Source organism: Melitaea cinxia, chromosome 12, assembly GCF_905220565.1.
Source record: "Melitaea cinxia chromosome 12, ilMelCinx1.1, whole genome shotgun sequence".
Taxonomy (NCBI): domain Eukaryota; kingdom Metazoa; phylum Arthropoda; class Insecta; order Lepidoptera; family Nymphalidae; genus Melitaea; species Melitaea cinxia.
In genome coordinates this window covers 2,369,526-2,393,864 of record NC_059405.1, presented here as the reverse complement: position 1 = coordinate 2,393,864, position 24,339 = coordinate 2,369,526, and the positions used below count along the sequence as shown (strand labels likewise).

The 24,339-nt window shown below is 33.3% G+C and overlaps 3 protein-coding genes across 3 annotated transcripts; 2 read left to right on the top strand and 1 right to left on the bottom strand.

Annotated features, from left to right (window-relative positions):
- The first annotated feature begins 5,443 nt into the window (after positions 1-5,443).
- LOC123658184 (probable cysteine--tRNA ligase, mitochondrial) lies at positions 5,444-7,165 on the top strand. The gene has a single exon (XM_045593626.1). It carries the CDS (start codon positions 5,546-5,548, stop codon positions 7,073-7,075), a length of 1,530 nt encoding a protein of 509 aa, XP_045449582.1. The 5' UTR covers positions 5,444-5,545; the 3' UTR covers positions 7,076-7,165.
- Positions 7,166-9,232: 2,067 nt separating this feature from the next.
- Positions 9,233-15,183, bottom strand: LOC123658446 (transmembrane protein 39A). Its single transcript, XM_045593867.1, has 8 exons — positions 14,880-15,183; positions 14,453-14,725; positions 13,496-13,635; positions 11,737-11,835; positions 11,348-11,570; positions 10,716-10,872; positions 10,091-10,239; positions 9,233-9,623 (listed from the first exon to the last, which is right to left on the bottom strand). Exons 1-8 carry the CDS (start codon positions 15,117-15,119, stop codon positions 9,375-9,377), a joined length of 1,530 nt encoding a protein of 509 aa, XP_045449823.1. The 5' UTR covers positions 15,120-15,183; the 3' UTR covers positions 9,233-9,374.
- A 7,509-nt stretch (positions 15,184-22,692) lies between these two features.
- Positions 22,693-24,261, top strand: LOC123658734 (membrane-bound transcription factor site-2 protease). Its single transcript, XM_045594079.1, has 2 exons — positions 22,693-22,767; positions 22,845-24,261. Exons 1-2 carry the CDS (start codon positions 22,693-22,695, stop codon positions 24,258-24,260), a joined length of 1,491 nt encoding a protein of 496 aa, XP_045450035.1. The 3' UTR covers position 24,261.
- Positions 24,262-24,339: the final 78 nt, after the last annotated feature.

Below are 24,339 nucleotides of genomic sequence, written 5' to 3'. Positions count from 1 at the left end.
AAATAAAAAATATAATATTGTTTTGTATATATATATATATGGCTCTTTGATATATGGTATGTAAAACACTACAAATAAATTTTCAGATAAGAAACGTATCCAGAGTTGTCAACTTGTCAAGAACAAATGACAACTTTATGGAAAAAGCGCGGGAACTTTGAAGTGAAAAGGCGGTCTTTTTTTTTCAAAAATATTTTATTAATTTTATAATTCATTCACTGGAGTTTTTTATAAATAAATACTTATAAATTAATCAAGAGATGGGGAGAAGTAAGAAAAGGAAAAAGAAGGAGGAAGGTAACGCTGAGGACGACTCGTTGAGCTCCGACTCCGAGTCCATAAAATCTGTTGAGCTAACAGACGCCGAAAGGTATGCCCCGTTTCGGGTAGCCGATTACGTGCGGCACTACCCTGAGAACGGGGGTAATTTTGACTATATTGTATTCCTGGAGAGTACAGAGGCTGACAAGCCAATCGGAACAAGAAACATGATGACACTCGCTAATAGCATAAAAAAATATAATAAAGTAAAGTTGGAGTTATCTTTGATAGACCAGCTTTTGCTAACGCGGTCTTAGGCAACAAAAAATATCTTGATGGGTACAAACTTAAAGCTTCCCTTCCGGCTGCCGCTACAGAGGTCACTGGGGTAATTTCTCATGTGCCTATAGAATTATCCAATAAAGAAATATATTCAGCTCTAACTAGCACGAAAAATATTATATCTATACGTAGATTTATGCGACGTGTAAGAGAAAATGGAGAAATAAAATTAATCCCCACAAAAACAATTTCTATAACCTTTTCCTGTCCCAATTTACCAGATAGTGTGGACCTCAACAGCTGGCGGTTCGAAGTACGGCAGTACATCCCGCCAGTAAAGCAGTGTCTAAAGTGTTTAAGATATGGTCATATTGCAAAATTCTGTAAAAATTCACAAAGATGCAGCATTTGTGGCGAAGGTCACAATTTTAAAGATTGTCAGACTCCTTATACTGCAGCCAGTTGCTGTCACTGCTCTGGCAATCACATTGCCATATCCCCTGCATGCCCTGTTAAAAAAGAAAAAATCCAGCTTAACAGAGATAAATTTCAGAAAAAAAGCTTTGTTGATGTTTTAAACAGCTCTCACTTTCCATCATTAAACAAAACTGATCAGTTCTTATCTCTTTTAAATTCCGAAATAATACTCAAATCTATTACAGAAGCTTTAGTAAAACTTATAACACTAAACAAAAATAATGAAATACCTATCTCTTCCCAAAATATTAAAAATGTCCTGCAAGATACATTAAAAAAGGTTACTAATAAATAATTTGTACTTTATGGATACTTTAAATATTGTGCAATGGAATGCTCAGAGTATTCTACACAATCAACATATTTTTAATTATTTCCTTTTGGACAAAAATATTCACATTGCGTTAATTTGTGAGACTTGGTTAAAGCCTTGTCAAAAATTTAAGATACGTCATTACAATGTAATTCGTCTTGATTCAGGAAACACCCACAATGGCGTAGCCATATTAATACATAGCTCTATTTCTTATTCTAAAATTGATACTTTTTATGATGACTCCATTCAAAATGTTGTTGTTCGTATAAAATACTCTAGCAACAAAGAACTTACTATCATAAGCTTTTACAGTCCAACTAATTGCAATCCTGCTTTTTCTAAATCTAAACTAGACAGGTTAATTAAAAGTTTACCAGAACCAATCTTCCTAGCAGGAGATTTTAATGGCCTAAACTCAGCCTGGGGCTGTTCTACTTCTAATTGTCGAGGCAAAGACATTTTAGAGTCTATCAATAACAATAATTTGGTTATACTTAATGACGGAAGTATGACCACTGTTGGTTCGCACATATGGAGACAGAATGCTCTTGACTTAACCATAGTATCACCTTCATTGGCTCTAGAGTGTGACTGGTCAGTACATGACGATCCCTTAGGCAGCTACCACTTTCCTGTAATCACAAAAATTTTACTTAATAACAATCATTACAATGCCACTCCTATTCCCAATAGTAGCTCACTACCCTGCTTCCCTAACCTGAACAACGTTGATTGGAACATTTATAATTTAAATGTCCAACTATTGCTCACTGAATTTTCTCTTGATACACAAGACCCCCTTCATAACTACACAAAATTTACAGATATTTTACACTCAGCACTGTGGAAATCATCTTCTATTTCTAAGCACTCTTTGGTTAATACAGCTTTATCTTCATGCTCTCCTTCTAACTTAAATAAAAAAAAAAAACTTCTTCCTTGGTGGAATTTCAATTGCACCAAAGCCGTATTAAATAGCAAAAACGCTTATTTGACTTTTAAATCTGATCCCACTGAGGCTAATTACATTAATTTTAAAAGACTACAAGCCACCAAAAAATATATTATCAGAAATGAGAGAAGAAACAGTTGGATAAAACTTTGTGAACAATTTAACAGATCGACTCCTATATCAGTCATTTGGACGTATATGCGAAAATTTAACAAAAGCTATTCTCCACCTTCCCATAACAACTCTGACTATTCTTGGATCTTTGATTTTCTCAAAAAATATACTCCAGATACTGTAGAGCCAGCCTTTAATCTTAATTCTTTCTGCCATATTCTTCCTAATCAAAATTTTATTATAAAATCTTTTACCATTGTCGAATTAAATTCTGCTATTTCATCCAGAAAAGACTCTACACCTGGCCTTGACTACATTTCATATAAAATGCTTAAACACCTGTCTTCTCAATCTAAACTAATTTTATTAAATATCCTGAATCTTCTTTGGGAGCATAATCTTATTCCTATGGATTGGAAGGTTGATTGTTTAGTACCTATCTTAAAACCCAACAAGGACAAGTTTAACTTTGATTCATATAGACCTATAGCATTGACTTCTTGCATGGGAAAAATATTTGAACAACTTTTAAAACAAAGATTGGAACATTTCATAGAGTCTAATCATATTTTACCTTCTAATCAGTTTGGTTTTAGAAGAGGCAGGTCTTCAAGGGAGAGCATTGCTCACTTACATCTTGATATTTATAATGCTATACAATCAAAGCAAGCTCTCGCTGGAGTTTTCTTCGATGTAGTTGGAGCCTTTAATAATGTTAACCATCATATTCTATCCACGGAATTAGCTGCGATTGGTTTACCTGTAAAAGTTATACAATGGATTTTTAATTTTTTGCACAGTAGGAAGGTATTTGTTAAGTATAATAATAGACTTATTGGTCCAAGGCTTTCTCATAAAGGTACATGTCAAGGTAGCATTTTGAGTCCATTGATTTTCACACTTTATATACATAGATTAAACTTAATTCTAGGCTCTCATATATACAATTTACAGTTTGCTGATGATTTGGTAGTCTATTGTTCTAGTAATAATATAACTACCCTAAATCTTAAGTTAAACGAAGCTTTAGTTAAATTAAATTCTTATTTTAATTATCTTGCATTGGACATTAGCTTTGAAAAGTCTAAAGTCATAGTTTTTAATAAAGTAGGGTCTGAAAGAATTAAAATAAACTATAATAATATATCTCTTCTTATCACAAATGAAGTTAAATTTTTAGGTGTTATATTCATGAATAACTTATCATGGAACAAATATGTAGACCACATAGTTGATAGAGCTCTTAAGGCTCTTAATATTTTAAAGTCTCTTGCAAAAACATATTGGGGTTCTGATCCAAAAATCCTTCTTACCCTATATAAATCTCTTGTACGCAGTCATTTTGAATATGGATTTCTATGTTTTTCTGCTAATGACAAGTTGGTTAACAAATTAAATATTATTCAAAATCACAGCCTGAGACTTATCACTGGCGCCATGAAAACAACCCCAATTAATTCGTTACAGGTCGAGTGCAACATTTCCCCTTTACACCTTAGATTTAAATATTTGAAATACTGTTTTTTGCTAAAACTGTTTTCCATTAGTAATCATCCACTAATTAAAAAGCTTAATTACTTACATAGTAAATATCCTGTAAATGCTCCATTAACTTCTAATAACCCATTTATTCTCTTCGAATATTCATTCATGTTAAATCTAAATAACCAACACAAAATACACAGTTCTAGCAATTGGATGTGTTACGAAAAGGAGTTTGACTGTCTTATTAATCAAATCGATATTATTATTGACCATAAGCTAAAAGAGCGCCAGGAAGTTTACAACCTCATAGCACAATACTCTGATAAGTTCAAACAAGTTTACACAGATGGATCAAAAAATGATATAAATGTTTCCATGGCCTATTATGTACCTCATCTGAAGTTTGGCCAAGGCGTCAGATTGAAAAAGGAGATATCAATATTTACAGCTGAAGCTCTAGCAATTACTGCTGCCCTAGAATTCATTAAAAAACAAACTAATCAATATTGGCTGATCATTACTGACAGTATGAGCGTTCTAAAGGCTTTAGATAATTATCAATTCAGTGCTAATACAAACTTCATCATTTTAGAAATAAGACATCTCCTTTATCAACTATCCAGAAGAAACTACAACATCAAATTATTGTGGACACCTTCACATATAGGAGTAAGGGGAAATGAACATGTGGACTTTCTGGCACGTTCAATTGTTGACAGTGACAGCGGCAGCCCTGTTGATGAGAATGTTGCCGTACCATACACTGATCTATTAGTTGCTATTAAATCAAAAATCCTATCTGATTGGCGTGATCTTTGGCGACAAACCTTGTTAAGAAAAGGATCTTGGTATGCTCAGATAAATCAAGATATTGGAAAAAGTCCTTGGTTTACTAAATCGCATCAACATAGAAGCAGAAAATATTATACAATACTATGCCGCTTGAGATTTGGACATTGCAGATTTAATGCACATTTGAATCGTATGCGTATCATCTCATCGCCCGTTTGCCCACATTGCACCAACAACTCTACACAGTCTTTAGATCACATATTTTTTGAATGCTCCGCTTTTAATCTGGAACGCCTCTTATTTATAGCCAACTTGTTATCAACTTCTGGACCAAAAAATGTCCCGCGCAATACACAAGATTTATTGACTAATTTGGATAACTATACTAGTATATTTGAATTTATTTGCAATACTATCAATGATATTTGAAACAGGATCAGGACCTTCATTCATCGGATGTGAAATTTTATTTTGATATTTCAGGCTTCGGCCTATTACAGACTTGGTTTCGACCTCGCCTATCACTTATAGACAAAGAAGAGTAGACGAAAATATGAAATTTCAGACTTGGTTTCGGCCTTACTCTACCAGTCATCGAATCAGAAGAACAATAAAGTTACTTCAGACTTGGCTCCGGCCTTTTGATATATCAGAACGAAACTTACAAATTCAGACTAGGCTGTATGGATTATAGTCCTTTGCCTTTCCCTATTGGGGATAAACTTTAAAACAACATGACAACTTTATGCTAATCAGCTGTTTGAGATCGGTTGTAAACATTTTATCAGCCGATACAGAAAATTTGTTTTGATAACATAAAATATTCCAGAAATTATTTTACCGATTATAGTGTGTATATAATAACTATGCTGAAAATATTTCCAATCTTTAGAAGAAAATTAACTCACGTTTGTAGTTTAAAACCATATAAGGATACAAAATGGCTAATGCCAAATGGAAACCCAACAGGAGTGTATATTTACAACTGTGTAGCTGAAGGAAGAGTTCCTATAATACTTAATGACCCAACCATTGCTACGTGGTATTCATGTGGGCCTACAGTGTACGATTCGGCGCATATTGGACACGCTTGTTGCTACGTGAAATTAGATATTATACAAAGAATACTAAAGTCATTTTTCAACATTAATCTCGTCACTGCAATGGGAGTCACCGACATAGACGACAAAATTATCAAAAAAGGTCTCGAGACTAACACTGACTTCAAAACTGTAGCTAAAAAGTATGAACATGAGTTTTGGATGGATATGTCAAGTTTGAACATAGAAAAACCAATGATTATTACACGAGTATCTGAACATATTGAAACTATAAGTCAATTTATAAAAGGACTTATAGATTCTGGGATAGCTTATATTGCCAAGGATGGTTCAGTTTATTTTGATACTTCAAAATTCCCAGCCTATGGAAAATTACAAGCTGGCCAAGATAATGGTGAAGCTAGTGATGACGCCAAGATAAATAAAATGGACTTTGCTCTATGGAAAGGTGTTAAGCCAAGTGAACCTTCGTGGCCAACAGATTGGGGTGAAGGTAGGCCAGGATGGCATATAGAATGTTCAGCTATGGTTAGTAAAATATTTGGTTCACAATTAGATTTTCACGCTGGTGGTATAGACTTGAAATTTCCACACCATGAAAATGAAGAAACCCAATCTTGTGCCTATCACAACTCCAGGCAATGGGCTAATTATTGGGTTCATGTAGGACATTTAAATTTAAAAGATACAAAAATGTCCAAATCACTTAAAAACACTATATCGATTCCTGATGTGTTAGAAAAGTACAGCGCAGACACCTTTAGGATGGCATGCTTAATGTCGAACTACAGGTACCCTATGGAGTACAGTGATGAAGTAATGTCCACTGCAGAGGAGGTTGTAAACAAATTCAAATTCTTCTTAAAAGATGTCGAAGTTTACGCAAACAAAAGAGATAGTGGGGTCGGAGATTACAACAATAAATTACTGAATGAATTGCAAAAAGTTATTGAAAATAACTTAGAAGCTTTAAGATCTGATTTTGATACAGCTAGCTGTGTTAATGCCCTATTAAACTTAGTTACTCAGACAAACAGAATAATAAAAGGCAACACATCCAATTACTATCCAGTGCCTGTCTTATTAGTCGCTGACTATATATTGCAAGTTTTAACAAAGTTTGGTTTGATGTTGTCTGACTCTTCTAGAGATAATATTAGAAACAGTTTTATAGATACTTTAGTTGAATTCAGACATATAGTAAGGTCGAACGCTCTTGAAAGAAAAGACAAAGAACTGCTAAATGCATGCGACGTAGTTAGGGATAAAATGAAATCAATGAAAATTCAAATAAATGACAGTAAAAATACGCCATCTTGGGTCATAATCAAATGATATCATTGTACGTATACAAATAAGTTAAAGTGTTTAATGTATAAAATTATACATACTTTGTTTATATTAATATATTTTGTAAATGAATTATTAATTCCGTTAAAATAATTAAGTTCTTAATGTTATATTTTTCTTATTTACACCCACCCAATTTTTTTTAATAAATAAAAAAACAAATTAATATATTGAACTAAAAACTTTGCAGATGCACAAGTTCGTTTTTTTTTCTTTGAGTGTTTTACAAAAGGGTAATAAAATTCTAATAATGGCAAGTAAGTTTTATATTTTGTTCAGTTTTTCGATGTTTTCTTAAAACTTAATAGAACGGAATATATTATTGTACCTCTAACACACAATATTTATATTTACATTTTAAAATTGAGATATAACAGGGATACTAGAAATGCAGTGGTACATTATTTTACCTATACATTATACATATCTATTTCTGACATACTTTTACAGACAACAAAATAATCTAGAATCTAACATATCGTTAGTATATAGGTAGGTAGGTAGGTATATTCCTTTGGAATTTTTATAACTTTTATAAACAATGTTAATAACAAAAAAACAAGTGATAAACACAACGAAACTTGAAATTATTTTACTATTTAAAATGTTGTTTAGTCGAAGACAATATATGATAATTTTAGTGGATTTCCTCGCATAAATTCTGAGGCATCGACGTAATAGTATAGAAACCGGGTAAGTGAAATTCGCGTAAGATATTTATAAAGAAATTTGTGTAAGTCAAAATACAACATAGCATTATAAAAACTAGACGTGAGATGCGGTTTCATTCACGACAAATTTCTTTACTATCATAAGTAAGTTTGGATGTTATTGTGTACTCTAAAAATACAAAAACAGTATAAGAAAAATAAGTCAAAGAATAAAAACGGAAAGAGGTATGAATACCGTAAAAGTTTGTATTTATATAAAATTTGTGTAATCAAAATATCAGTATATATTTATAAAATAATCTTATATCTACCACATAACATATTTAGTTAATTTAATTAATTAATAAATAATACCCCAGTAACATCAAACGTTGAAACAACATTTTTATTGCTAAAAGACATAGAAATTATAATTTATTACAATTTGGCAAATTTATATAGAAATATACATGGGCATACGCACGGTGATTCAAGGTGACTCAAAGCTAATTAATAGACTTGGGTAACTCATGAGTGAGTGATACAAATGAAACATATCTTTTCAAGTGAGCTAGTCTCGCATCAGCTCACTTACGTTTCAAATATATCTCCAGCTCACTAGTCTTATGATTCATTTTCGAGAGACTGACGTACTGAGCGGGAGTAAACGAGACTGAGCTAGTGAGCCACTCGATCGGACGATGACGTTTATCATGCGAAAGAGAGAGATAGTTAGTTATGGCTCTGTATCTTTTCGATTCATATTTCACAAGGTCATAAACTCAATCGTCTTGCTTTGAACAAGCGAAAAAGTATTTTTTTACAACCACATAAGGTTGCATTTTGGTTGCTTTATAAAATTATTTCACTGAGCTAAATAAGCTGAAGAGCTAAATGAGTGATATTTGCATTTTGGTTGCTTTATAAAATTATTTCACTGAGCTAAATGAGCTGAAGAGCTAAATGAGTGATATATATCCTAAGATCAAAATGATATATATCTCTCTTTTCTTTTCAGTGATATAAACTTCGCATGGCTACTAATTAATATTATTATAGTTGTCTACTACCTATCGAGTTTTACATTTATTTGTTTTTTCCCATCTTTATAAAATTCTGAGTACACCCGTGTATATCTTTTATTAAAATATTGTTTCATACACTGCAGTTGCTTTTTATATATTTTTATGTATGATATAAGTCAGTTTCACTCATCTCAAAACGTCTATAGCTTATATTGCATAGTTATTTCAAGAATAATAAAATAGACACGAAAAATCGAACACATTAATTTTATGTACATACAATGAAAAATTGAATTGATTTCCACGCCATTTATTGTAACTTCTTCTTAATTACTTTAGACGCCAAAGACTAATTGTTTAATTTGACTAGATTAAAATATTCGAATACACACAAATTTTATAAGTATAGAAGAATAAGAATCATTATAAATTTTATTTGCTTTGCCTTATTACGACAAAACAGTAACACAGACTTTAACAGTACGACTAATTAAGGAAAACTTTAAAGTAGTGCCTGTGTACTGTAAACATTTAGTTATTTTCATTTAATGTACACAATAATTATACAATATTATCAATGTGTGCAGAGATACATATTATTTTTTAATCTCACTGACTGACTGATGTCGGTCCACTCTTGTCCTGAATCATATTTTCAGCTTTATACACTTTCCACGCAACAAGATAATCCCGAGCCATCTTGAAGAGTGTGTAGTAGTTAATAAATAGCAAAATGATGACAGCTACAAAATGGTGCCACGCAAATGAGCAGAACAGTAGACAGAGTTGCATGACAACTAGAGAGAGCTGCAGACATAGCAGCAGACACAGCAGCTTTGCAGGGTTGCTGAACGCATCCTAGAAAAAAATCTATTGATATATTTGACGCTTTTAACAGATAAAAAACTAAAAAGCAAATAATTATGGTTCCTAAATATTGATATATTTAACGCTTTTAATAAACAAAAGGCTAAAAAGTTAGTATGTAATCATGTTGACTAAAATTACATATTTTATAGTACATTTTTTAGCGGTTTATCCAAATAATCAGTTTGTTAAATGAAAGTATTATGAATTTGTATTATTATTTACTTATCTAATATAGAGAATCAAATGGGTACTTGAAAATTTGAGCACATTTAAAACATGAATATTATTTTCTCAAAAATACATTAAATACATAACTAAATATAGGTGTGAAAATGTAACTTAATTTTTAACCATTGCTTAAACGTATAAAAAAACAGAAAAAAAAATGTAATTTTTATTTTATCTGTAATATTCGAACAATTTTTTTTCTATATTATACTTTTTTTAAAACTCACATAGAATCGTATGTGATGCACGTCGGCGGGGTTGCCAACTGCAGTAGGCGCGGCGACCGCGAACACGCCCAGAGCGCATCTCACACGAGTTCCACGAGCCCACACGCGCGTCCCCGACCACAGGGGAACGTCGCCCGCCTCGCCTGAGGCTGAGGAACAGATATGTGTATAAATATGACATGTGAATGTATGCAAGCGTGCGTGCGTGCGTGCGTGCGTGAGTGTGCGTGAAAATGCGCGCGTGTGTGCGTTCGTGCGTGCGTCTGCGTCTGCTTGTGCGTGTGCGTCTGCTTGTGCGTGTGCGTCTGCTTGTGCGTGTGCTTGTGCGTGTGCGTGTGCGCATGCGCGTGCGCATGCGCGTGTGTGTGTGGGTGTGTTTATTGCGTGTGGGTGTGTGTGTGTTTATTGCATATGCGTATGCGTGCGTGTGTTTATTGCGTTTGCGTGTGCGTGTGTGTGTGTGTGTGTGTAGGTTTTTTTGCGTGTGCGTGTGTGTTCATTGCGTGTGCGTGTGTGTATGTTTATTGCGTGTGTGCGTGTGTTTTTCATGCGTGTGCGTGTGTTTTCCTGTGTTTGCGTGCGTGTGCGTGCGTGTATCACAATGACAATCGTCAAGCGCAGTTACCGGAGAGCGCGCGCCAGCGGCCCAGGTGGCGGGCGGCGCGGTGCGGCGCGTCGGTGGCGCTGGCGGCGAGCAGGTGCGCCGTGTAGCGGCCGCACAGCGTGCCCCACACCAGCGCCGTCTGCTGCGCCGCGGCCACCACGTCGTACTGCACGAACGGCTGCGGACGACCGCCGGTTGGACCACCATATTTATCATTCATTTTTTTATATCAAAAGTTTTGGTTTATAGGCTCTCTAACGCCCATGTTTTTTTTTTTATAGAACTTGTTGCCGACTTAACACCCAAATCTCTTCCAAGGATCTCTGGTCACCTTACCAAGGGAACACAACACTACTCCAGAGCAGTGTTGCCTAAAAGGTACAGTGAACACTTATCATCATCAAGTGCACCGTATGCTTGTGTGTATCCAGTTATATAAACAAATTAATCACTTTTAGAACGAATGCAGACAAGACACAAGCTATTATATTTATCATTCAATATGTATGGCTCATCTTGACAGATAAAATTGAACCTGCCTGTGAAGAGGCCTTGAGGCTTTGCCTCTATAGAGAGTTTCATCTAATACTGATTTCGATCAAGAGGAAATTAGAAGGTTAAAAATATATTATAAAATATATGACAAAAATTACCTGAGCAAAACCACACGGAACGAAACTAGTGTAATACGCTCCTAGTACTGAGTTAAAGACAATTTTCTTCAATCTCAAGTTGAATTCCTGTCGCAAAACCTCAACCTCTTTATGAATTTGTTCGGGGTCATGTGAACAGCTGTGCATGAGTGGCATCTCTGTTTTGTGTAGTTCTAAGAATGGGGTCGAATCAACCCCAAAACATATGAAATATAATACTGCCCTGAAATTAAAACACAAAATAAAATTAGTTTAGTCACAAAATAAAACTTTGTACTCTTTTTTTCTGTATTTAACTTCAACAAATTATTTAAAACAAAAAACAAATATATTTAATTAGTTATTTTGTTTGTAAAAAGAACAATATTATAAATTAAAATAATACTTACGGATAGCATAGGTAAAAAATTTTAAAAGGAGGGTACTTAAGCATTATAAAGTAAGTACACCAGGATAGTACGCCTAGCACTACGCCTAGGATGAACATTCTGGAAAAAGAAAATTTAGAACATACTTGACATTAGATTGTGGAAAATAGGAATGTCTGGCGCCAACTTGGGGAGGCCTTTGTCCAGCAGTAGACTGGAATAGACTGAACTGAACTGGACTTAATAATTTGCTTGTAGAAATTAGTAAAGGGGACTGTCCATTTTCGGCCCAGCGTGAACAGAATTTATACAAAAAAACAAATATACCAAAAATTTTCCTATATTATATCATGATTATTCGTGATTTTCAGTTGTATCAATATAAACTGATAAAAAGTTTATATAATAAGTATTTTAATTCATTAATTATATATGTCTAGTTTATTTCCGGTTGGTGATTTGATTATACCATGTTGCCAGTCTTAAACAAACAATTATTATTAACGAACAATCGATTTTAAAATATTTTTAAATCAATTATTTGTTAAAATCGATTAAAAGTATTTTTAAATCGAATTAATAAGAAAAAAAGTCTATAAAAGTGTATTTAGTAAAAAAAAATTAACTTTGATGAAAAATAAACTATTTTAGAAACATTGTTATTGACTACATAAAAAGCAAGCAATTAATTATATTATATTCATTGATTTATTTTGTTTATTGAAAATATTATTTGTTATGGCAACCCTAAACTACAGACTTTTGCGTCATACATTCATTTGACTTCCATATTCTTTCATAGTGATATAGCAACCTACTGAAAGGTCAACCGAGAATTCATCACTACTGCGACGTAAAATACAGAGTAGGCATATTTATAAGTAGGAAAATATATTTTGTATTTATTTTATATGTAAACAATAAAGGTCAGGCAGAGAAGCCATAAAAAAATATTATTGCAACTGCATGGTTGGTCGACGGACAGTAGGTTGTTGTGCCCATGTCATGACAATTATTTGGTTTTTGGGCTGGAAATGGTTTCAAGATTTTATAAATCTACCTGCCTAGTTTTTAGATAACATTCTGTTAATGTACGAATCCAATTAGTAGAACAAAAATAACAAAAACAATGATTTTTTAATTCAGAAACCTTCTTGTAATTATCCACAAAAAAACAAAAAAGAAACACCTGGACACAAAACTATATCATTTTTCTAATTCCTACTTGTTAGTACTACTAACTTAATATATAATTATTATTCTCAGTGACAGTCCACTCGGGGCCGAAACCCCCATACAAAGTGGACAGTCCCCTTTGCAGAGAACAGAATAAAAATAGAAAGTAAGGAGGACGAAATTATGTTTTAAATTGCTCAATATAAATCATCATTATTTTACAAGACTGACTCTCTTACTTTTAATTAAGGATTTATGAATTATATTCTACTAAATATACACAGTTTAATTATATATACAGGTTTTGATTATATTCTGTAAAAGTATACTTTTAAATACAGACATACATTTTATAAATATAAAATTAAATGAAACAAAATCTTACATAATAATTTCACTTATACAATAATGCAAGGTATTTTATGAGACAATAATTTTTTTTTTATCACATAAAAAAAAATTCATGCAGTAAAATAAATACAGACTTTTAAATAAGATACCATTCTAAAAATATGCTATAAGAACTTTTTGTTGAGTTATTAATTTAAAAATATATGTTTAATAATAGACTTTGTTAAATAATAATATTTAAATAACAACTAACCTGGCAGCAACAGTTGCATGTGGAATCATCTTAGGTGCTAATATACGTCTTAGTAGTGCGAGACTTAAACTTAATAATAATCTTCTACTTATTATCGTCACTATAAATGCAACCAGGTGCGGGTCAATGAGATAAAAATTCTGAAATTAAAGAGATTTTTTTTTTAAATAAAATTAAAAAAATATTGTACAGCAACTAACTTACTAACTTGCAAATCTATATAGCCTGATCATAAATACTGTTACAGTTAAAAATAAGCAAAATATTACATTTGAATTTGGAATCTGTTATTTTATATTAGTTCAGTGTTTTCTCATTTTTGCGCCAATACATTGTAAAATGATTTGAGATATTAAAATGGAGTGGGGTGATAAAGAGAACCGAATCGCTGTGATTGCATAACACAAAGTAGACATGAAGCCAAATACAATTTTTAATACTCTCCATATGCATGGTATGAGTAATATTTGTGTACTGGGCTATTGATAAGTACAATGAAACCTCCTCTGTTTGTGACAGAAAAAGATCTTTAGCTGTGAAGGGGTGATGGAGACATATTTTTGTGAAAAATGTATTAAGGACATTGGCACAAGTATATCAAGATACCATTCTTGAGAAGGTAGTTAAGCCCCTTAACAATACAATATTCAATAACCATGGTGCCCGGTCTTAAAGCTCGATCCATCCAATCTTGGTTAGAAACCAACATTGTAGACTGCATTAGAGCTAAAGACCGTCATGGTTTATGGTCAGTTTTAGAAAGTATGGCTTGCTCTAAATGTCATCATAATTTAGATTCCAAAAACAATCCATACAATTGGCAGTGAAGAATTTTCCCATGGAAAGAGTGCGTGCTTCTATTGATAACTGGTCTCAACATTTAAAGGACTGTATTGCAGCCAACGGAGACCACTACGTTGTGTTGTTGTTACAAAATGAAACATGAAAAATTCTCACCATAGCTTGTGTACTATATGAGTGTGGTAACCACCACATTGTCCGATACAAATTCAAGAACTGTAAGCCTGTTGCGACAAGTGTGAATACAAAGTTCATACTTTCAAAAAGTAGATCCCCATCTTGAGGGATATATGGAAATGGTATGTGTTTTGGGGGTGCTGGACTGTCGGAGAATTTCACTTCAGGTGCTGAAGATTTTGTCGGAGACAGCCTTGATCTTGCACGTTTGCCATTGTTTACTTCCTCATCAATGAGAGGTGTTGTCGCTCCCTGCAAAAAAGGTGTAAGTATGTTTTATTATACTACATATTTGATTTTGTTACAAATACTTTTGTTTCAGCCATTAAATGTTTCACTGTTGGGTATAATATATTTTTCTAAAAATACTATTTAAGCATGTGTAAAAATAATTTGATCGCCGTACCTTCTTAGCGCCACCGGAGGTTTTCTTAGAACCTGGAGCCACCATTTTGGCGACCGGGGGTATAGGACGTTTAATCAAAGGATCTTTAATAATTTTCCGCCGTCGTGAGATTGCAGTAGACGAAGTAGTGCTAACTTGAGTGAAAACCCAACGTCGGACTAAGAGTATAGTTAGGCACCCAAGAGTCGCCGGTAAAAGGAATACGACGAAAGGTCCACTTTCATTTTCTGTACAACTCATTACTTACATGATAAAATGTCAATTAAAATATTCCGAAATAACACACTTGCTGTTACGCGTTCGTCAAACTGTAGTAAATTTGTCAATATTTGACAAACTGACAACTATAAATTGTTTCGGAAATTATCATTTTCTGGCAGATAGCAAGCAGATAGTGTCCAGAAGTGACAATGACAGCCACAGAGTACATTGTAATAGTAGGGAACAGCATAGCATGAAGCCAGTCAGTTTCATATATGAAACTTATATCATATTATTATACTATTAAACGAGCAATTCTTGTATGTATATATATATATAGAATCTGAATCTCGGAAACGGCTCCAACGATTTTCATAAAATTTAGTATATTGGAGGTTTCGGGGGAGATAAATCCATCTAGCTAGGATTCATTTTTAGAAAATGTCGTTTTATTCCTGTTTTTAGGGAGTGAAAAAAATATCGTTAGAATACGAAGGTAAATTTTGCATGAATCAATTTAGTTGCAATAGCTCAGTGGGAAATCGGCCGGTCGGGATCAACCGAGAAGATCATGGTTCGAATCCTCATGTCCCTGATCAATTACTTTTTCTTTTTTTTTCTAATTGTACTCGTTATTTTTTATTTAAATAGGCTGTTCTTATTTTTTATTATTATGTCGGTAAAATCGAAAAATATTATTCGTATTTTATCATTATTATTTTTTAATTAATTTTATTTTAGATTTTTTATATTTATTTATATTTTTTATTATTGTCGGTAAAAAAAAATACTATTCATATTTTATAAATATGTAATTCGTATTTAAATATGATTTAAAAAAAAAACACGCTTTGTTGGAGCGCCTGTCAGTTTTTGAAAAGCAATTACTCTCAATCTTGTAATTGTGTATTTTGTATCAATTTTTAATTTACCGTTATTTTTATTTTTATTTTGCGTTACTTCATTATTAATAATTATGTTTGCAGGCAAACGAAAAAAGATCGACTTCAATTACATCGACAAGTAATACAATGTAGGTACACGAGAAAATAGTCAAGAAATACGCATTATCAAAGATTGCTCCAAAAGTTGTAGTCAGATCTCGATGAAATATGACCACATGATAAACATCGGCTTTCGATTAAGTTAAAAATCATCAAAATCAGTTCACCCAGTAGTATGTTAAGTATTATGTAGTTAATGTAAAGTTATGCGGATTTTCGAGAGTTTCCCTCGATTTCTTTAGGATCCCGTCATCAAATCCTGGTTTCCTTATCATGCTACCACACCAGGGATATCTCCTTTCCACCAAAAAAAGAATTATCAAAATCTTTTCATAAATGACGAAGTTATCCGCGAACATACATTAAAATATATATACTAGCGACCCGCTCCGGCTTCGCACGGGTATAAAATATAATTATAGCCTATGTCATTCACTAAAAAAAAAGATTAAAATCGATCCAGTAGTTTTGATTTATTCATTACTGCCGGTGGCCCGCACGCGTTAACTTTAGAGTAAAAGCTGGCCGGAACTGCTGCAAACGCTATGTACCGCAGTTTTTTAATCTATAATATCTTCAAAAAAACTCCTTTAAATCATATGCTGCAAAAAGCCATAGAGATCTATATTAAATCAACAATGTATTTAAGGTATTTAATTAGATAAAGATTAATGCTGTATTGGTTAAAATCGCTTTGAAAATTAGCTATTATTGTCGTAAAAAGTAAAGACAAAAAAATGTTATTGTGGGATATCCATAAGAGATAGACATATACCATAGCGGAGTTTTCTGTAGAACTTTTAAATGTGTATAATACTTAGTACATTATTTTGATAAATCTCGTAGGGTTCAGGCTGCGTTTGCAATGTAAGCGGAAAAAATGTAATTATTTACGACATCACATTAGAAACCTCAAAAATGACAGTATTTCTCCACTATTTAATGAATGTTATTATACACATAAACCTTCCTCTTCAATCACTCTATCTACTAAAAAAACCGCATCAAAATCTGTTGCGTAGTTTTAAAGATTTAAGCATACATAGGGACATAGGAACAGAGGAAGCGACTTTGTTTTATACTATGTAGTGATAGTGATATATATATATATATATATATATATATATATATATATATATATATATATATATATATATCGCACCTTCGGCGCAACAATGTCAAAACAGCTCATTTCTTAATTTTTCAGGATTTTTTTCGCTTTTACTTCCTCATTTCTGGATTACTATTTATATACGAACACACAAAGACAGCGATAACACGTAACAGTAGGTTTGAAATCTTTATAAAATTAATAGTTTACTTTCTTTGCTATAGTTTAAAAATCATATATTAAATTATCAAAAAGTCCTAATAAAAGAAATAACAAAAAAGTGTCCTGAATTGTGACTGTGTTGAACCGAAGGTGCGATATATCCCATATGTGCTCACCGCCCCATTTTTAAAACGGCAGGTTATTTATTTTCTGTGTCGAACTAAAACTGTGGTTTGATTATTGAATGGTACTGTTCGCTTTGTTTACATTTTGACATTATAAAAAAAAAAAAACGAAAAGTTGCTGGCGCCATTTTCTCTGTTTTTTGGAAGAATAGAAAGTGCAAGTGTGGTGTTCACGATGGTGGGAATAAAAAGTAAGTTTATTTTTTATTTATTTATAAGTAAAACCGTGTAAAGCAGTTTTTTATATGTATTATTTTATATTTGATTAGTTTTCTGATAAAAATCGATTCTTTCGGTTGAGATTTAGTTTTTTAGAGGCATTATTTATAGCGCCCCATTATTGGGGCGCTGGGCACGTACTTGCATGTTGATTTCAAACTTCATAGTATATGTGTTATATTTTATTTACATTGTTTATAGCAACTTCCAGTTATATTGGTACTTTATATGTTATACTTTTATATTTATTATGTTGTTTTAGGTTGAGTTTGGCAGAAATTATCGACTTATTGGAGACGGAAGATGAGGACACTATCTACACATAGCCCAGCAACCAAATGTTGACGAGAGACTGCGATAGTGACGAAGTAAATGCGCTTGTAGGTAATATCCATCACCTGACAGGCAATCAACTACGAGCCGAGGCGCTGCTTGTATCGAGCCGAGGCGCTGCTTGTATCGAGCCGAGGCGCTGCTTGTATGTGTGTGCAAATTGGGTTCACTTTTACAAAGATAAGTTATAGAAGTGGACTCGATTGATGACGACAAGATATCCCTATCGGGAGATACATCCACTTCTGCGCCAAAAAGAGGTAGCACAGGTAACACTAATCCCGATCTAGGTGTTGGAGGATCTGTCATTAGGAACTAGGCGGCCAAATTGCCTACAGATTTTCGAGTTCATGTTTACATAGACAATTTCTTTACATCGTTTAGATTGCTTATCGCTTTGAAGGATTTTGGTCACCAGGGGACATGAACAATACGGGCCAAAGGGTCGAAAATGCGCTCCTGGAGTCAATCGACGACATAAAGAAAAAACAGCAAAGGAGCTATGATCAACACGCCTGATGTTTTATCAAATCATTGATGAAACATCAGGCGTGTCCCTAGTGCGATACAACGTCAGTAACGTCGTTACCGTAGCTTCGAGCTGTGAAGGTGTTTCTCCAGTTGGATCCGCAAGCGATGGTCAAATGCTGTAAAAGAACCCTCGATTCAACAGCCCTTTTGTGTTCAAATGTATAATCAATATATAGGCGGAGTAGATCGTCTAGATCCAAATATAGGCTGCTACCGCAATAGCTAAAAATAAAAAAAGTGCAATTATTCTGATGTGTGGATGTGTATAGATGTTCTTAGATGTAATAAAAATTTCTTTACAACCTCTATAACAGTTATTTTATTAATATTACTCTTTAAAATAAATGCAATTGAAAAAATTAAGGAGTGGTAATAGACGTGATCTGCCGTGCTCAGCGCCCCAAAATTGGGGCGGTGAAAATGTCCAAAACGGCATATTTTTTTTATTTAATTTTCAGAATACCTTTATTTTTATGGTTATTGGACTTAGAATATAACGAAAAAAATATCAGTTTTTACGAAAAAAAAAGTTGAGCACATATGGGATATATATAGAGTTTCCTTCAGCCGAATTGAGTAACCTCCTCCTTTTTTGAAGTCGGTTAAAAAAGACTTCATCCGAACCGGCAGCGAATCATTTTAAGTCTCTTTTCTGCTACTAATCCTTCACGATTTACTAAAAATACCAAGCTGAGCTCGGTCACCCAGGTACTATATATTAATGCATTAAGATGTTTGCCTCTTCGAATATTGTTTATAAAGAAGTTTTGTGATAAAGAATAAAAAAAATGTAATTTTAAAAAGTGATAATTATTATACTTATTTACTGCAAATTACTCTCACGTGTATTGCTAGTATCTATTTAATATACTATACCTATACAGTGTCCAGTGGTGTCCGGTTATTAATGGATATAGCCCCGAAGGTGCTTGTGGGGGGGGGGCACTTCTTCTTATGAACGACCATTTTAATAGGCGCGAATACCTGCGCTCTCCAATTTCTCGAGCCGCATCCAAATCAAGTAGACGAAGTTCCTATTTTGTTGCAACTGGTTTTTTGTATACTTTTTCTTTTAAGCAGCCCCAATAAAAGAAATCTAATAGGTTTAGGTCGGGCGATTGTGATGGCCATAAAATAGGTCCCAAGCGGCCGATCCACCTGTTGGGATAACGCTCGTTTAGGTACCTCCGTACGGGCGTAGCGTGATGTTCTGGACAAAAAGAAGATATAGAGCTTGTATTAGAGTAGATGGCAAACAATTTGAACATTCATTATAATAAGTACCGCTTGGCTACGGTACTAAAGAATATAGCCACCCCCTCTCTTCCCGTGGGTGTCGTAAGAGGCGACTAAGGGATAACACAGTTCCGCTTTTGGAACTTAAAAAGCCGACCGGTGGCGGGATAACCATCCAACTGCTGGCTTTGAAATACACAGGCCGAAGACGGGCAGCAGCGTCCTCGGTGTGACAAAGCCAGCCCTGCGGTCACCAACCCGCCTGCCCAGCGTGGTGACTATGGGCAAAAAACATGAGTTCACGTTATTTTTGGCGTAAACTTGTGGAGACCTATGTCCAGCAGTGGCTGTAATGATGATTCATTATAAAACTACCTATTTGAAATTGTTGTTTCATTTATTGATAACACCCCAATCACCCCAAAATACACTTTCACTGATTTTCGAAATAAAGTGCTTATTTTATTATTTGTTTTGGTTATAAGAAAAATAGGTCTAGAGAAACATAGATAGCAATAACTCGGTAATTTGCCAATAAAAAAATTGGGTGTAATACCATTTAAAAAAATTCATGAAGTAGGCATGTTTTTTAACCTAGGTCTCCCTACATTTTTTTTTTATACCACAGTTGCTCAAACTTTATCACAAAAAATTCGAATACATTATTTTTTATTTTTCAGTATTTGAAAAAAGAAACAGTTGTGACTAGAAATATTTTGCAAAGCGCGATAGCAAGACCGATTATTCAAGATTATTTCCAGAGAAAATCAATCCGTTATTATTGAATTTGCAGCCATAGTGCGCAAAAGTTTAAACAAAGTTATCAAATTTGGTACTACATAAATACCTGATAGGGATCGTTACTCATAGTAGCCTAGTAGGGAACATATCTGCCAACCCGCAGTGGAGTAACGTGTTGGATTAAGCTCCAATTTTTTTCCTAAATGTAGAAAGAGGCCTATGACTAGCAGTGCAATGAGAAAGGCTGAATGCGATGCGATGCGAAAGAAATTATTAGATAAAGATTATTATTTGGTGTAGAATTACATATATAATAAAGATAGGTGAATTTAGTGACGCTGTATTTCAGGCAAGATATTACTATTTTTGTATTAAATCACAGTTTATATTATAATATTTTAAAGAGTAACTGCAGAGTTTCTTGACGTTTTCTTCTCTGCAGAATTTACATTCCGGATCGGTGGTAGCATCACTTTTAAAAATAATTATCACTTTTATAATTTTAATTTGTAAAATCAAGATTATAAAGGACTTTTGAAGCGTATTGAAATAAGAGAGAGAAGAGAATTAAGTTATTTTAGTTTGATTTGTTTAACTTTTTCTTCTTCTTCTTCTTTCAATAGTGCCAAATGAGCGTTTAACTTTTTCAATAGCGGAGAATGTTATAAAAACATAAGATAAAGAAATAGAAATAAGGTTTAGTATCATAATGATCATAATGTAAAAACTTATAAAAAGGGGAAAGACTTATAAAAAGGGGAACAAATTTAAATACAATATATCGTTCCGGGATTTTAATGAAGCGATGATTTTCATTTTTATTTCTTTTGAATGGGACATTTACAATGGAAGACATACTTATTCTTCTACACTCCATACTCATACCTATATTATATCAATTAAACATTTTCAATTAAGAGTAAATAACTAATTAGTAAACGCTTCACACTCAACGGCCCCCAGTAGGATTATCTCCTTTGTCGGGGGTCCGGAAACACAATACACAATTTATATTCAATATATTATTAAGATAATGTGTTATAATATTACAGTAAATTTGTTTATAGTTTAAATCTTATTATATTTTGCTGTTTATAAATATTTAATAGTAGTTTATGCAACTGTCATATAATGAAGGGTATTAAAACACGAGTGTGAGTTTATGAAACGAGCGCAGCGAGTTTCATAATAGTAACGAGTGTTTTAATACCCGTGTTATATGCAGTTGCATACACTACTTTATCTTCACTAATGCAATTAATCAAACAACAAGAGTAAAAGCTGACAATAGTTTATTTATAATAATTGTTCAAATTTTGGATGGTACAATTTTGAAAGTTAATGTTAATTATTGATCCAGCAGCTGTAGCGGTCGCGGGGCAAGCAGTAGAGCTCGTAGACGGAGTCGGAATAAGTTATTATATTCTTTTTCATATAATTTTCTAGATTTTTCTGGCAAAAGATTGTGAGCTAATTTTGTTGCCAATTCTAGAATATCCGGAGGCGTACAAATATCATCGTCGCTATCCATTTTTAACTCTTAATTTATTAAATTAAATTCACGCGTACGTGTATTGTCACAGTGATTTTGCCGCCATTAAAATCTAACCAATGAGAGCGCAGCTGCGCGCATGCGCGCGATGTTATAATGAGATTTTACGATATCGATGTGGATATTATACTATCATGTGAAATTGCTTAAATTGAGTGTTTTGTTGTCTGCGCTATAACAGTAGTAATTATAAGTCAAGTATTGGAAACATAAGTAGAATGTTACAACATTAGTGTAGATAAATATATTTTTTTGTTGTTAAAAGCTTAAAACCACTATAATCTGTGACTTAAAACTTTATCAATGACAGAGTTATGATATTTAGGTACAATTTTAGTTCTTATGTCTTTAGGCGTAAAGTCTATAATTATTTAAAATATATCTACCAATATATCGATGTGCTTCTGTTTCAGATTCTTTACTCTGTGATAAATCGATTTTATTTATGAATGCCATGCCGGTTCGATTGGAGTAAAAAAAAAAAACCAGAAAATTTAAATGTAATTAAAAACAAAATGATAGTTAACTTTTAATCAAAATGTCATTTACCATACTTTGCTCATTTGTGTTAACATTTTACGTTATAATATGGTTTTTTGACTCATTTTTCAAGGTAAGATAATTCGAATGTCGATGTGATTATGTTTACATTTCATTTGTTATGAAATATATATTTGTTTATAATTTCAGAGCTGTATGCACTATCCTTACTACGCTTTCTTGGAGGGGACCGGCTTAAAAGTAGGAATATTAAGTTTTTCTTGGACAACCACTGCATTTAACAGATTTATATACCGGTGGAGCAAGAATCTTACTAGAGTATTACGAAAATGGTTTAACGTGGGCTACATTTTTACAATAGGTCTATTTTTACCGTTCGCACTGTGGACTCTGCTCTCATTTATTTTTGAGCATTTTTATGACTCGATACAAATAAATAATGTGCTCGAGGTGAAGGCCATGTTACCTGGTGTTAACATACCTGCTTCGGATTTCTGGGTTTACTTCATAGCTATTGGCTGTAGCTCTATATTTCATGAGCTCGGTCATGCAGTTGCTGCATCTCAGGAAGACGTTCAATTAGTTGCTGTTGGCGTCTACGTCTTTGCCATAATACCTCTAGCGTTTGTACAATTAAATACAGAGCATCTCAACAGTCTCAGTATAACGAAAAGACTGAAAATATACTGTGCCGGAGTCTGGCACAATGTAACACTTGCATTTGTAGCTCTCCTTCTATTTTTCTCAGCACCAATTCTATTCAGTATTGCTTACCAAACAGATATTGGAGTCAGAGTAACGGAGCTCACAGATGATTCTCCGTTAAAAGATGTTAGGGGTTTAGAAGTTGGAGACACTGTGACATCTATTAATGATTGTCATATCAAGAATGCAAAAGATTGGTCATACTGTCTGCATGTAGCCCATGATCGTTTTGGTATTTGTACTAGTGCGGAATACATAGCACAGAATGATGAAATTATGATGGAGACAATAAAAGATAATGATGTTGTTGAATGTTGTCGAAAGAACGAATTGTACAGTTTTTGTTTTGAATACATGGAACCTAAAGCTGTCGTAGATTCAGTGCTGCCAGGACAATATTCCTGTTTAAAGCCTAGAGATATGGTAAAGGATAAACTAATAAAATGTACGGAACCTAATGGTTACACTTGTCCTAGAAATATGCACTGTTTGAAACCATCACTGAATAATCATACATACCTCATAATAATAGAAAGACAAGATAATAATGCAGTCCTTTATTTAGGTCTACCTTATGATGTACACAAAACAGTTTTCATTGATCAGTATTTCCCGAGAAGTGCAATAATTTCATTTTTCTCTCCATCTCAATTTGAGAAGCTTTTACGATACATATTTATATTTTCTTTAGGAATAGGATTTTTAAATGTACTACCTTGTTATGGTACAGACGGACATCATATTGCCAGAAGTATCATACAATGGCTAGCAAAATACTTCAATAAAAATGGTGATTTTATTACATTCTTTACCGTTTTTACTGTAGTTGTAGGAACTTGCATCACTGTTCCCATATTAATTTATTTATTTTATAAAGCAATATTTATTGATAAATATTAAACATTTTACTCGAAAATTAAACTTAATAGTATGATCACGTTTCAGCCTGTAACATATATTACATATTACACTCCTTCTC

Bases quoted from the DNA above. Each gene is read 5' to 3' on its own strand.
- LOC123658184 (XM_045593626.1), top strand. From the start codon at position 5,546: ATGCTGAAAATATTTCCAATCTTTAGAAGAAAATTAACTCACGTTTGT.
- LOC123658446 (XM_045593867.1), bottom strand. From the start codon at position 15,119: ATGAGTTGTACAGAAAATGAAAGTGGACCTTTCGTCGTATTCCTTTTA. The intron at 11,571-11,736 runs GTAAGTATTATT...TTTTAATTTCAG, and splicing joins ATTTTTTACCTATGCTATCC to GGCAGTATTATATTTCATAT. The intron at 10,873-11,347 runs GTAATTTTTGTC...GGTCGTCCGCAG, and splicing joins TTCCGTGTGGTTTTGCTCAG to CCGTTCGTGCAGTACGACGT.
- LOC123658734 (XM_045594079.1), top strand. From the start codon at position 22,693: ATGTCATTTACCATACTTTGCTCATTTGTGTTAACATTTTACGTTATA. The intron at 22,768-22,844 runs GTAAGATAATTC...TTATAATTTCAG, and splicing joins TTTTTGACTCATTTTTCAAG to AGCTGTATGCACTATCCTTA.